Here is a 15,390-nt window from a genome sequence, read left to right on the forward strand (position 1 = left end):
TATATCCCCCTACATGCTCAAGAAAGATGAAAAGAAAAAAACATAAAAACATGCGTTTCTTTAAAAAATATGTTCAACAAGTTCTTTCAAAGTATTATATTTTCCAATGTAACAGAGCAAATACTAAATAAACCCTAGTAACTGAGCAAATAGTAAATAAACCAAGATTGTACTTTATCTGAAATTACAAGGTACAATACACATATGCGACAGGATAAGAAATATGAACTCACCCTCATCACTAATTGTTTAATGAACATCAATAAGAACGCTCTTAGAGAATGTATTTCTTTCTGATTAGGTCGTGGTCCATCTTTAAAAAGAAACAAAACATATATACACACACACTCAGTATTTCAACGACCTGAAAGCTAAGTATAAAATTTTCATTCCCAAAAGTTTTTCCTTTATGTTTTCTTATTTATAAGAAACATAAAGGTCAGTCTCTTAAAGAGTTTTATGCCTCTAGAAAGACAAGTGCTCAATCTCATATGCAATTGTATATGTAATGCTCCAAATGTACAAAATGAGTTATGCTGAATCTACCATGAAGAAGTTTGTTTCTGAATAATGTCAAAGGAGTTCCAACACATAAAAATGAGGTAATAAAATTTGTATTCATTAATAAAATGCAGTTATATTTTGTTTTAAAAGACTCTGAGAATGTTACTATGGTAACATAGTAACAAGTTTACAAAGAAAAATGCAAAGGAAAATCTAAACTTTATATGTGAATTTATTAATAGTATGAAAAAACTGAACTCCTATCATTTTGTAAGCTAACACAAAAATCTCAAAAAGTACAACTCAACAGTATCATTCGTGAAGAAGTGAAACAGTATGTTGACTACCTCTGGCATCTCGATCTCTTCTTGAGCAAGTCCTTGGTCACACATGGCTCACATTAAAGTCAATTTTCGTGTCTCAAACATGTAATTCCAAAGTAGAAAGCTTTTGAAACCAAACACCCATTGTTCCAAGATCCTAAGTTAGTACCTGTTTTCTGCAATTTTTCCCCAACTAATCACTATGTACAGCTAGTTCCTAGACCACCAAAGCATAGGACCACCATGACCTTGAACACATCAATGAAAATAGGAAGAAAATTGTTTAAAATTTGTTCCACATGACAACTCCTAGACAAAGAATAGGTTACAGAGTTAAACAGAATCACAAAGTTTGTCCAGCTCTCTCACTTGATGTATGAGACTTTCCCAAGGTCACTAATCAGTTATACAATCAAGATCAGAATTAACACTAACACCCAGAACAGTGCACAATGCATCTGCAGCACATGAAACAGTCATCAGGAAATCGTGACCCGGTTCCAGATCTGCCACGACCTTCCAGCCCTAACAGGTCATGTGACTTCTGCATGTCCTCACCGCTTCTACATTATAGACAGAATATTGTCTGAGAGTCAATCGAGTGTATTTGGAAAAGGACTAAAAAACTATTGTAAAAATAGGAAACCTTATCTGTGTAAGTCACTGAACAGCCAAAGCTTTTGTGTAGACTCAGAACATATGTTGTTTAACTAACTCTCCACCATCTATTTCCTGATTTCAAGCAACAGCCCTCAATTTTTGTCAAGAGACAGAATACCCCTCCTCACTCTCAGATCACGTGTTTCAGAGGTGAAAGGGGCGTCCATGTCTGGGCGACCTGATGAATACCTGCCACACATGATGCAATCAGAGCCAATAAGCAACAAAGACACTAAAAGAGATTCCTGCTGGAAATGCCTGACACAGACAGACGCTCTGGTGCTGGATTTCAAGTTGTGAGGGTGTGAAGGTAGAGTGACTGCTTGGAACTATAAAAATACATGAAAAGAGCCCACAGCGAAGAACTGGGAAACGAAGAGAGACAAACTGAGTCCAAGGGCCACATTGAATCCTTGCACCAAGTGTTACTGAAACTGGCAGTTTATATGAGCTGATTAACTCCCTTTTACGACGTAAGCCAGTTTGTAGCAGGTTTTACAGTACTTACAACCAAAAGAGCCACCATTTGTCAAAATTTTTACATTGATCCCTTCCGCAAACTGTTGACATGATGAACACGATCCTTCTAGCAATTTAGTCCAGATTATACAGGAAAATAATTACTGAGATTTTGTAATTTCATTATACTATTTCTTAGAAGCAGATACTTCCTACTTCTGCAAGAAACCTCTGTCTCCCCAAAAACACTTGTTTTCAATGATCTGATGGTGACAATGGCCTCAGCATCAATTCTAGTCACTAATACAGAATTTCTTCTCATGTTCAGTGTCTTAAAACAAATATTCTAGTAATATTTGCTTCCCAAACAACTCATACCAGCAAAGTCAGCATTCTTTTATGAAAATACCAAGTTATTAACTTCTGGCAACCACGATTTAGGACAAACTATAAAAATTATCAACAAGATTAAAGTAAAATTTTGCCATGAGGAGATTTAGAAAAACTTCCAGAATACTCTAACAGGACTGGTTAAAACAAACAAAAATATGAAATCCTGATTCGCCAACGTATAACATAATATATGAAAAGAGATGACATACCTAATCCTTTGGGGGTGATGCCACTTCGATCCTGAGGGTTCACTGCCCAGTAGTAAAATTTCAGCGTATGCATGATGAGAAGCACTGTGCCAACTCTCCGAATGGCATTATATATGTTGACAGTACTAATGAACTCAGTGGACAGATAAGTATAGAGTGTCAACTGGACCTAAAGAATCAAAATGAAGAGGTTAAATCAAAGAAATAGACCAGCATTTTACCCATTTGCAGTAATAACTCCAGGCTGACTTACTTAAACCATGGTTGTTCCCAAAATTAAGATGCTAAGCTTGATAATAGCATCCATGATAACAGATAACACATATCACACAAACACACACACTCCCTATAAAACCAAACCAGATAAATTCTTCTTTTACAGTACCGTTATACACACCCCCAAATATATCCAATTTTTGCACTAGTCTATGAAAAAAAACTGTTTGATTCTGATTTTGCTATCAGCAATTACTCATGAGCATGTCTAACTTCTTTATAATAAACTTACTATGGTACTTATACTATACATAGTTATTTTAATAATCTACAGATTTTCTTTGTCTTGGAGAAAATTAGAAGCTAGAATAACTTGAAAGAAAAAAGAAGTAGGAATAGCTCAAAGAAGTAGAAACAAGTTAAAAGAAACAAAACTATAAAAAAACATGTAAAGCCCATCTTAAGAAATACTTATTAGAAAACTAGAATTCTGTCATAATCACTCATTACTACAAAGAATGTAATCGTGACATTGCAGTTTCTGAACATGTTTATCATCTCTGTGCCCCAGTTAGGGAAGGAGTCTATGAGTCTTATTTCTAAATACATAGTCTAAAAAAACATATGAGAACATATTAACTTCAAAACATAATCTCTTAATATGTAAGAAAAAGAAAGAGGTAAATGGTGCCGCTGCACATTTCATCTTAACACAAAATGTCAGTGAAATTTTGGCTCTAAAGCTCATCATCAACTATATACTCTAGTACTTATACAGCCCAATGTAACGACTGCTTTTCCCTACTCTCATGTCGAAATCAAGAATTTTTCATTTCACTGCTAGTGGATATACTTCATAAACTGAATAACTTTAAGAAGGGCATGTATACTCCCCCTGTAGCCAAAGTCCAAACTACTTCTTCCCTGTATTTTGAGGGAATTTGATTTACTTTCCCTGCACTTTGAGGGCATTTTGGTTTTCATCCTTTCAAGATACCCAGTGATTTCTTTAGAAAGAGAAAATCAAGTACCTATCATCCAGAAGCCCAATAAATACACAATTAAGGCTAAATGAATTAGAGAGTCAATCAGTAATTATAATGGTATAGAGTGGCAGATTCTGAACCATTTAAAATTGAGGCTTAGAAGATGATTACCGTGTGTTCCCAAAAATAAAACCTAGCCGGACCATCAGCTCTAATGCGTCTTTTGGAGCAAACATTAATATACGACCTGGTCTTATTTTACTATAAGTCGGGGTATAATATAATATAATATAATATAATATAATACCAGATATAACATAATATAATACCAGGTCTTATATTAATTTTTGCTTCAAAAGACGCATTAGAGCTGATTGTCTGGCTAGGTCTTATTTTCGGGGAAACATGGTATTTAGAAAATTATATATACACTATAATCCACTGACTTGCTAAAGATAACAGCTACTACTGTTCAAATGGTTAGGCCAAGTTTACTTGTCCTTAAGGCTATATGACACTTTTTATGACATGGTTCAGATTCTTAACTATGCTATTTCAGTTAACCAGAAAATATTTATATCCATCTATATGCATAGCACTGTGTAATGGAAGTACGATGGCGTACACACTGAACCTCAGTAGCTGAATCCCAGTTAAGATAAAAAATACACACGAATTTAAATGAAAAGCCAAAGATACTAAAGACACGTACAGAAACAAAGAAAGGTCAGGTGCCAATATGTAACTAATCATCAGTGGCAAGGACGTTAAGTGCTGGGAACGCAGAAGCCAGAGAAATGATTATAAGATAAACGAAAAGAGTCAAGAAAACCTTCAGGAATAAAGTCGGTATTAAGGCAGGCTTTGAAGATGAGTAGTAAGATAGGTAGAAATAGGAAATTTCTAACAGAAAATAATGGTAAATGATACAAAAGGTTTCCCTAGATCTAGAAAAACGGTTCTCAGTCTTGACTGTGCATTAAAATACCTGAAAAACATTTTTTTTAAAAAAGCAATGATACGTGTTCCACACCAATTAAATCAGAATCTAGGGTAAAGGGGATGGGATTCTGTTTTACTTCAAAAAAAAAAAAAACTCTCCTAATTCTCTTGACAGCCAAGAGTGAAAACACTGCTCTGGGTTAACATTTTGGTACCATCCTAGCCATTGAGGATAACCGAGCTTTTAAGATAGAAAGCCTAGAAATGAGAATTGGCATGAAAACTTGATGCTAGAAAGCAGACTACTTTATACTGAAAACAATGGGAAACCATTACAAGTTTGGCGGCTAAGAAATGACTTCCTGAGAGTGGTATGTTAAAAACATACAGTAATTCTGGCCAAAAGTTGATAAATAAAACTATGGAAAACTGGATAGGATTTAATAGCAACATACTGACAAAAGAACAGAGGCCTCAAGCCTAAATTCTATGAGGGCAGGAATTAGATCTGTCTTGTTCAGCGCTGTATCCATACACCCAGCATAAAGTAGCTACTCAACAATTAAGACTACTTGTACACAAGGACATTCTCTCTTGTGAGTTCATAAGACTGTCTCTGAGCAGATCAAACATAAATGGATATTATAAATCACTGTGAGCACCCTTTTCCAAAGCAAAGGGTGATTCATACCTCCATATTCCCAAGGTCCGTAACTAGAAGTTAGTTTACCATGAAGATAATAAAGGTTATACTTTATGCCCACTCTTCTATAAGGGTTCCTTCCAAGACCCTAAACCTAATTTGGTATACATTATGTCATATTCTTTTTCTTAAAAAGCTCCTCCCTCTCCCAAATTGTATGACCTTCAAGTCGAACAAACTTTGGATCTGCCCTTTGTTATAACTACCTTTATAATAAAATAAAAGTAGATATAACTCCTCATGGATATACAAAGCAGATGGCTAAAACAGACGGAAAGTTTAACATTACCAAATCAATTGCAAATTCTAAACAGGAAATTAAAGAAAATTATTAACAAGGAAAAGGTAAGAAATAAAGGGTAATAATACTAGGAACTTAAGGAAATGATATAATAAAATTATAAAAACATTTCCCTACAACCAAGTATTAATAAGAGGCTTTTTGACCACATCAAAAGAGACCCAAAGCCTTACAAATATGCTGTTTAGTAAGGCAAAGAAGTGTCTACTAAAAGGTTTAAAAAGTAACTTGAAACAATCATTGAAAAGATATAAGACTGAGGGTCATAGAGGAAAAAGAGGTCAAATTTTAACCCGGAGATAAAAGCTGCAACTTCCAGCTGCCTCCTTTGATTATTTCCAAATGGCAATCAGAGTCAGCAGCTGTTTTTCTCTTTAACATTTGAAAACTCCAGCTGAAAATAAGATACTATGACTCTAGAAAAGCAAAAAAGTCTGCAGACATTTTTATCTGACAACTAAAATAAGTACGTGCTATTCTAAGCTAAACAATGATAGACATTGCAAGTGGACCAAAAGGGACAGAGGAACCGGAGAGAAAACGAATGAGTTTGAAATAACACATCTTCTAACAAAAACTGCAGATAAGAAAGATGCAATTATGAAATTTTATAAAAATTACTGCTTCAAGTTCTGCTTAACACTACCACTATTAATATTTTTTGACAATTAAATACATTAGTATTTATCAAAGGTTTTATTTATATACTTTGTCACAAACTCACCTATGTTCACTTAGAATTAATTGGTTTGTTGTTATAGTAATAAATAGTGTGCAAATATAATTGTACTTAATAATGTGAATTAATGTGAAATTTAAATGATTAAATAAGACCAGTATATCATGGAAATCTTTAAGAAAGGGTAACATTCCAGCAGGTTCTATAAGAATTAAACTCAGGAATTCATCATGTTGGTAGGGATACGTGTGCAAAGAGAGGGAGAGAGCACAGTGAGTTAAGGAAAAAAAATATATACACATATATACATACATATATTTGCAATAAAACAGAACTACAGTTATAGAAAACATTATATTTACATTGAAACTGTCCAACTTTGATTTATATTTAGCGAATCAAAGTCTCTCTGAAACAAAATTTTATTTGACATAACAGAAAATAAAGACTATAGCTGTTTTTTAAAAATACTGGTATTGCTTTACAAAAAAAGATATACTGACTTGCAAATTTACCTAAAAAAAGAAATATGCTTAGTCAAAAAATACAATCCACTGAAATCTTACATAAAAGCATGTCTAAGGATAAAAGAAAATCCTCATATTATCACTGAAGTACAAAACCTTGGTAAAGATAGTAAAACAAAATGAAAGTATTTTTACCTTGGCTGGGGTATGAATCCATATAGCTGGGTTAAGAAGAATGTGATCACACAACTGCTTGAGCAGAGGCATCCCATTCTGCAGATTACTCAGATATTTTGCAAATGCAAGGCAAAGTTCAAGCACTGCTCTGCTGACATGGGATTTGGAAGACTGTGAAGAAAGGTATTTCAAAGGTCACGTACAACACAAGGCCAGGTAAGTAAAGTAAAGGTGGGCAATGTCAGAAAATAGTTGGCCCACAAACTATACTCAAAGTTAAATATGCCAGGAGACTGAGTACCATAGTTCTCTAATACAGCAATGGGGACAAGGTAAAACAACAAAAGATTATTTTAATTTAGCTAATTTTACATGACCATGCGACACTTGCAGACAGACTATCTCGACCACTTAGGAGATCAAGTCCATGGCCTGCAGATAAAGAATCAAAAATGTGGAAAGTACTGCATACTTTACCTTCTCAAGACTATATCCTATTACCAAAAAGCCCTTGCAGGCAAGCATCTGCTCCTGCATAGCAATTGAGTTCCGCAACAGCTCCATGATAAAAGCCAGCAGAGTTGAACTGCAATAAGAAAAAAGGCTATAGTTTGAAAAAACATATTGTATTAAAAAATAAGTGAGATAGGTGTCATCTATCATTTATCTTAACAAAAAGTTCTCTATTTCAAGGAAATTGAAGTTCCAATAAAATTACCTCCAACATTATTTCAGGACTAGAATTTTAATGTAAGATTAGGTTCACTTTAATCAAAATTGGCCATATACTTTATCAAAAACATTGATAAGTGAATTACTTAGAAACGATATGACAAACATGCACAAAATAGAGAAAAATTAGCAATGTCCAAAAACAAGTAATAAGATAGCTAACATAAGTATATAAAGCCCTTAAAGAACGGATCTAACTTCAATCAGTAAGTATATTCAATTTTGGAGGGTTAGAGGGGAAAGACATTTGGAGCGAACAGACTAAGGTAGAAATCCTCAATGTTAGGATTCCAGACTGGCCAGCTTTGAATGGAGAAGAGCATTCACAAAGGGGAAGACAAGAAAGTACAGTTGAAGACAAAGTTAGTCCTCAAACACTAAGTTATGAATTCTGTTTATTACTCCAATAGAAAAATCATAATTCAATAGTCAGTCAAGAAGACTTTTAAAAGAAAAGAGCCATGCTCCTCCCATCCTCATAACTTTTAGAAGGACCCGAAATGAAATGAAATAAGGTCGCTGTTATCTCCTCAAAGACTCTCAAAGATTCCCACAAAAAAAGAGAAACATGACTATGTCAGCATCCTCCACAAAATTGCTTTTTACTGTCAGCAATTCCAATAGAGATGTGTAAAAGTTAAAAACAAATAAATAAATAACCAAGTGGAAAATAACTATGCCCCATAACAAAGATTTTAGAACAGGATGTGGAACCAAAAAAATAAACAAATAAATAATATGCCAAGGATAATTTTAATTTTTTTAAAATATAGTCAATAAACACTAGCTTTGATACCTCATTCCTTGAAGAAAAAAAAAAAAAAGTCGTGCTGTTGCCTAACAGTAATCTGGAGAAAATTATTACATCATTAATATGTATTACATATACACATTTGTAGTAGACAACAAGTTATGTATAAAAGCATAAATCAGAGAAAGTTTTTTCAAACAGGAGAATGGAAAACTCATTTACTCAAATCAAAATTAAATATAATTATTTTTACTATTGTTTTACCAGAATATACAGCCATGAAAAATTAATTTATAAATCCTCTCCAAAGTTTTATAACATCCTAGAATTCATAAGTCTCTGCCTTACTCAGACTCAACACTACAACAGAGGAGACAAATATGCCAAATAAACAATATAATAAAAAAGATTAAATCACCTATTACATATCACCAAAATTTTTAGATTTCAATGCAATCAGTAAGTATGAAAAGCTATATTCCTATAATAAATCACTGCCAAAAACCATTTAAAAAGCTTTTAATTAGAATGTGAGACAAAAATGTATTCATTTCTCATAAATCCATTACCACTATTTCTAACAATTACAAAACTATTTTTTAGAGCTTCCGTATTTCCTACTGACAAAGAATTTAAAATAATACTGTTATTATTGACATGGATTTGTGATAGCATAGTTCACAAATTTCTTTATATTCTCTCCTTTAACCCTACAACAAATTTAAAAGAAGGAAAAAAATATTGTGCAGCTCAACAGTGATGAAAATAACTCACGTCAAATTAAAGAAAAAAACAAAGGCACTCACCATATAGTCAAGTCAACCTCATCAGATAAGTATTGCCGATAATCCAACTGTGCAAAAAGCGGAAACAGCACTTGTACTCCTCCAATTGAATGCATAGCACTTTGGATAGAATGTGTTAAAACTGCCTTCACATCCTTATAAAACAGAAGACACCGTGAAAATTCCAATGATTTCTTTTCCAAAACAATTCAAAACAAAGCATAACAGGAACAATCAAATGTTACATTGCATGTGTTTAACAGAAGTTACCAAATACACATCAGTAATACATCAAAACCCACCATTAAAAATATCATTAAAAGAGTCTAGTTAGTACCTGAAGCATGAGTGCATGTGGAGAATGAACAAAAATTGAAGGGTTGTCCTTAGGGGATGATTCGAGGCAGAGCTGGGCATCTGTAGCGCGTGGATTGTATGTGAATGCAATGGCACTAGATAGTTTGCCATCATACAATAAAAGTTTGTGATGCTCAGCAAGGAACAGGTCACTTTCTGCTTTGAATTTAAATGTACCCTAAGAATAAAAAGTAGAGCAGTTAAACATGGTATGCCACAAAAAGAAAATCTAGATACAAATCACCACAGATAACAAAAAATGTAAGGAGACATACCACTGATCACTTTCCTAACACTAACAAACAGGAGGAGCCCTGCACATTCCATTACTTCTGAAGTGAAATGAATTCATTTTAAGGATATAATGGGAAACAAGTCAACTTAAACTTACCATTAAAACTCTGCATTTAACAAAATGTAAAACTTAGAACGTATTTTGTCCCTTTTTTTCACTTTATTTTCTTTATTGTTATTTAAAAATTGTGGTAAAAAGCACACAAAACTTACCCTCTTAAATATTTTTAAGTGTACAGTACAGTGGTGTTAACTACTATATGCACACTGCTGTACAACATATCTCTAGAACTTTTTACATCTTGCAAAACTGAAACTCTATACCCATCCAACATCTCATTTCTACCTCCTCCCATTCCCTGGCAACCACCATTCTACTTTCCAATCCTATGAGTTTGACTACTTTACATAACTCATTTAAGTGGAATCACAGAGTATTTGTCTTTTTGTGACTAGCATAACGTCCTTAAGATTCACCCTTCTTACAGCATATAACAGAATTTCCTTCTTTTTTAAAGATGAGTAATATTCCATGTATATACCACACTTTCTTTATTCATCTGTCCATGGACAATTAGGTTGCTTCAACCTCTCGGCTATTATAAGTAATGCTACAATGAACATGGGCACACAAATATTTCTCAGATTCTGCTTTCAATTATTTTGGATATATACACAGAAGATTGCTCGATCGTATAGTAATCTGATATGTGTATACTTTATTGATGAATTATAATTTGAGTTGACTGTAAATCAACTCAATAAAGTTGATTTGTTTTCCAAGGAAAACAGCAGACATTGGTTTCTCCCCCTGAAACCAATATAGACTAACAACTTAACCTAAAGGTTCCCAAGTTTTCTTGATTCATGACACTCTTAGCTTCTCAGTAATTTTTTTATGGTGCTCTAGACCAAAATAAATATTGAACACTTCTGTTTATTAGGTAGTTTGATCCAAACAAAGCACAGGTTGAAAGAAAAATAACACATTTGTTTCCTTCATTATTATATTAGCAAAATTACTTATTAACAGGGTGTCTATGCATCTTGGGCACTACACAAGTTCTCCAACTCTGGAATCGGATTTCATACCTCATCTTCATTTCTTCCTGTTTCACATTCATTTCCAAATGGTATTGCTTTTTATCACAGCAACTATTGAAAAATTAGCTGTGCAAAGATACCTCGTTTCCCCAAAATAAGACTTAGCTGGGACAGTCAACTCTAATGCATCTTTTGGAGCAAAAATTAATATAAAACCCGGTATTATATTATATATTATATTATATCATATCATACCATACTGTATTATATAAAACCCGGTCTTATAGTAAAATAAGACTGGATATTATATCATATCATATCATATTATATTATATAAGACCCGGTCTTATTTTACTATAAGGGTCTTAAGTTAATTTTTGCTCCAAAAGAGACATTAGAGCTGATTGTCCGGCTAGGTCTTATTTTCAGGGAAACACGGTATGACATCCTCAAAAGAAATGCAGCATGAACCAAAGCTGAAACTTAACCTAGTGCCCCACATATGACAAGTACACTGTTTCCCCCCTGAAGTTAAAGTACCATTTGGACTCCTATGACTTCACGGTAGTGCCCCTGGTTACTTTGACATTCAGTTGGTAACTCAAGGTAAGTTGCCTCATGCATCACCCACCTTTAAATCAAGCTCAACTAACACAGGTTAAGCAGTGAACAGCAAGTAAAGTACCTTGTATCCCAAGCCCAACTGATAAATAGCAAAAATCTGAGCTGCGTTAAGAGCTTCACTAAAAAGGTAAACTGCAGTCATCTGACCACAGAATACTCTGTTAGCATCTGCTGTTTCGGATGAGCCCAGGAAACATTTGTCAAAGGTCTGTGAAAGAAAACAGATTTTATTAGAGAAAAAAAGAAAAAAATATCTCCTCCAGAAATAACCTATTTTTGGTATAAATGTTTTGTCCATTCTAAACTATAATCTGAATAGATTAAAATAATTCATTTAGCATGACATTTCATTCACTCTCATCTGGTGTAGAGATCAAGAAAGACATCACAGAAAAGGAAATAAGACATGTTTTCCATGGTACAATAAACAAAACTTAATGACAAAGTGAACATAGAAAAGGGAATCAGAGAAATCATTATGAAAGCTGAAAGTTTATAACTGAGCAATGCAAAAACCAGATACAAGAGCAGGCTTTCGAGCAAGGAGAAAAATCATGAGTTAAGTTTAGGACCTAAATGACTCTCTCTTCTCTGTGAGCTAATTTGGATGGAGCTAATGTGGATGGAGAAGGAATTGCCAACAGGGTTCGTAAGTTTGGTGAGAAGTTAAAACTGTAAAGACAGGTTTTTGCAGGCATCAAGATATTGATAATGAGTGAAGTCATGGGAGTAGATTAAATCCCTCCAAAGGAATGTGTAAATCCAGAAAGGCAGGTCTATGTTTTTTCTTCTAACATAAAAAAAAAAAAAAAAAAAAAAAAAGTCCTATTAACAACATCCAGGTTGCAAAGACCACATTTTAAAAATCCATGTGTACAACAAAGAGAGAAAGAAGTTCTTCATATCTCTTTGAAAGTATCATTTTATACCTCGAAACCATCAGAATGTTGAAAACTAGTATGTATTAAATTAGGGTATAGAGAAAAGCTGTTAACACTTGGGCTCTGAAGACAAACCACCTAGGTCAAATCAGGGCTTCACAGATGCTGATCTTGCCAAGTACAGAACTAAAATTTCTGTACTTCAGTCCATTCCGGGAAAATGGAGATTATAATAATATTTATCTTGCAAGGTTGGGTCTTTTGGAAAATAAAGGTATTTATTACAATGTCTAGAATACAAGAAGCACTCAATAAAGGAAGGAATAACAGGTTAAAAAATAATCCAATTATGAGAACAGTTTTTGAGCACTCTGCCAATGGATTTGTGAACAGTATCTCATTTAATTATCACATTAAACTTCTCTGATAGGTACTATTTTATACTCATATTTAGGTGGAGAAAACTTAGGTCTAATAGATCAGGTAAGGAGATATAGTCAGTAAGTGACAGAGCCGATATTCAAACCTAAGTCTATCTGTTATAACAACCTGAGCTCTTAAGGTTAGCATTGCACAATATGTAAATACACCTATCATAGGATATAAAAGGAGGAATTAATGGTGAATGGGTGATACAGTTTGTATTCATTTTCCTGATCTGCATTTTTTAAGTTTTCTATTAAAAAATGTAATTAGAGGGAAAAAAGAACATTTGAATTTAATCTTAACCTATGGAACTCTTTTTGAATCTTAAAGACATTATCATAGTAACCTCCAGCAGCTATAGATAACTATACAAACTAATTATATACAAAATTTATAAGTATGCATCATGTAACTCAATCATAAGAATGATCAGAACCCTGTAAGTAAAGTTTACAAGTTTAATTTGATTAACAGACTTATGACATACCCTTTCAAGATATACCTGGTATTACCAATAAATCCTTATTATCTCTACCCTATCCAGAAAAATTTTGTAACAAGGACTGAGTAATATCTTATGTGACATTAACACAGTTCTATTCTATGAATACATTAACATACTAGCCAAACTATGATTACAAAACCCCTCCACTGTGGTATTCTAAAATTTGTATTAAAAGTAAGATATATTTTTATTATTTGAAAAGTTCATGATTTTAAAATAATTTTTTTCATTGTAACATTTTCAAACTACTTACATCACTGGTGTTGACAAACCATGTTATCTCTCCATAGGAAGCTAGCTCACCATTTACATAACATCGAAGCTCACTGTTCTTCCATCGGTTATAAATGTGCACTATAGTTACCATATACCACTAAATAAGCAAAAATAGTTTTAAAAAGAGAGAGAGAGAGAGAGAGAGAGAGAGAGAGAGAGAGAGAGAGAGATAATGATCCTGTTGTTAGTAACTCAACCACACTGATAACAAGTAAAAATGAAATGATAAATTACAATTAAAAATGACTACCTTTATTAAATTCAATATTCAACCTCTGGAACAATATTTATTCAGTGGATAAGAACTTAATCATGAAGTTATTTTCCATCCAATGTTTTATTACAAAAAATTTTTAATAAACCCCAAAAAACTATAAAGTTTAGTACAAACACCCTCTTTCCTGCCACCTAGATTCCACAACTGTCAATATTTTGTCATATTAGTTTTTTCTATTCACCCATCTCTCTATATATGTACATATACTCATTTTGTTGATAAACCATTTATTAATCCCCAAATTTTAAAGTACCAAAGAAAACACATATTACTACGACCACCACTACTAGTAAGAATACTAAAATAATTGCCATTGATATTTTCCCCTTGTAGTTCCCTTCAACTCTCTAAACTAAATACTACTCTTTTTTATTATCCAAATTAGAGAAGTCAGCAATAATCCAGGGATTTATACTTCATTTTCCGAAGCAGTATAAACAGTTTTGATTTACCACATATTATGTCAATGACATTAAAATAAAGCATTCTGAAGGCTAGTATAGCTTGTTAATATAACTCAGTAAGATCACATACCTTTTGTGGCTTGAAATCAAATTTCACACAGTGCTGAAAGCCTTTTCCTTTTGATTTTATTGACGTTATAATCAAACAGCCCCCAACAAAGTGAGCAGAGTAACCAAGACCTTTGCTGGTTCTGAAACTATAAAGAATAGATTTTCATTTTACTTCTAAATATTCTTTGCATTTTCAAAGTAAGAAAGTAACATTAAGGTACAGGACTACATACCAATACAAATATGGTTTATCCTTATCCACATTGATGTTATTTACAGGATCCATTCTAAGCCAGGTATGAAATGTGAAACCATTCTGGTATGGCCATTTGGCTATAGGAGGTAATGCAATAGCCTAAGGGAAAAAAACTATAAGTTATTGACTCACATCAAAAACTTTATTACTGAAATCATGAAAATGAGATTCTATAACACTACGTATTATTCTGTCATGATTAAAATATCTAGAAGTCTCTTTATCTGGAAGTGACTTAATAATTTATAAATTTTCCAAAATACACAGTAATGATATATTAATTTAAACAATAGAAACAGTCCCTGTGGCCTGCTGGACACACTAATTTGTTCTATTTCTTACAATTAACATATCAAAGAGATTCCAATTAAAAGAGATACATGGTGATATCAAATTGGAACTTTGTTGCTGAAATGTTAAAGTAATAGAATACAGAAAGATGACTAAGAAATGAAAGAAAACAGGTAAGGGAGGGGCCGGCCTGGTGGCTCAGGCAGTTGGAGCTCCATGCTCCTAACTCCTAGGGCTGCCGATTCGATTCCCACATGGCCCAGTGGGCTCTCAACCACAAGGTTGCCGGTTCAATTCCTCGAGTCCCGCAAGGGATGGTGGGCTCCATTCTCTGCAACTAAGATTGAACACGGCACC

The 15,390-nt window shown here is 33.5% G+C and overlaps 1 protein-coding gene across 3 annotated transcripts in view; it reads right to left on the minus strand.

The window, feature by feature from the left end:
- LRBA (LPS responsive beige-like anchor protein) overlaps positions 1 to 15,390 on the minus strand; it is a 575,445-nt gene that overhangs the window by 492,717 nt on the left and 67,338 nt on the right. For all 3 annotated transcript variants that reach the window (XM_033134087.1, XM_033134086.1, XM_033134088.1), the window contains 10 exons: positions 14,720 to 14,841; positions 14,506 to 14,632; positions 13,672 to 13,791; positions 11,668 to 11,814; positions 9,625 to 9,822; positions 9,309 to 9,442; positions 7,497 to 7,605; positions 7,038 to 7,190; positions 2,549 to 2,717; positions 234 to 313 (listed from right to left, as the gene is read on the minus strand). In XM_033134087.1, coding sequence (XP_032989978.1) covers positions 234 to 313; positions 2,549 to 2,717; positions 7,038 to 7,190; positions 7,497 to 7,605; positions 9,309 to 9,442; positions 9,625 to 9,822; positions 11,668 to 11,814; positions 13,672 to 13,791; positions 14,506 to 14,632; positions 14,720 to 14,841 — 1,359 coding nt within the window. The remainder of the gene's footprint in view (positions 1 to 233; positions 314 to 2,548; positions 2,718 to 7,037; positions 7,191 to 7,496; positions 7,606 to 9,308; positions 9,443 to 9,624; positions 9,823 to 11,667; positions 11,815 to 13,671; positions 13,792 to 14,505; positions 14,633 to 14,719; positions 14,842 to 15,390) is intronic.

This window comes from Rhinolophus ferrumequinum, chromosome 18 (genome assembly GCF_004115265.2).
Source record: "Rhinolophus ferrumequinum isolate MPI-CBG mRhiFer1 chromosome 18, mRhiFer1_v1.p, whole genome shotgun sequence".
Lineage (NCBI taxonomy): Eukaryota > Metazoa > Chordata > Mammalia > Chiroptera > Rhinolophidae > Rhinolophus > Rhinolophus ferrumequinum.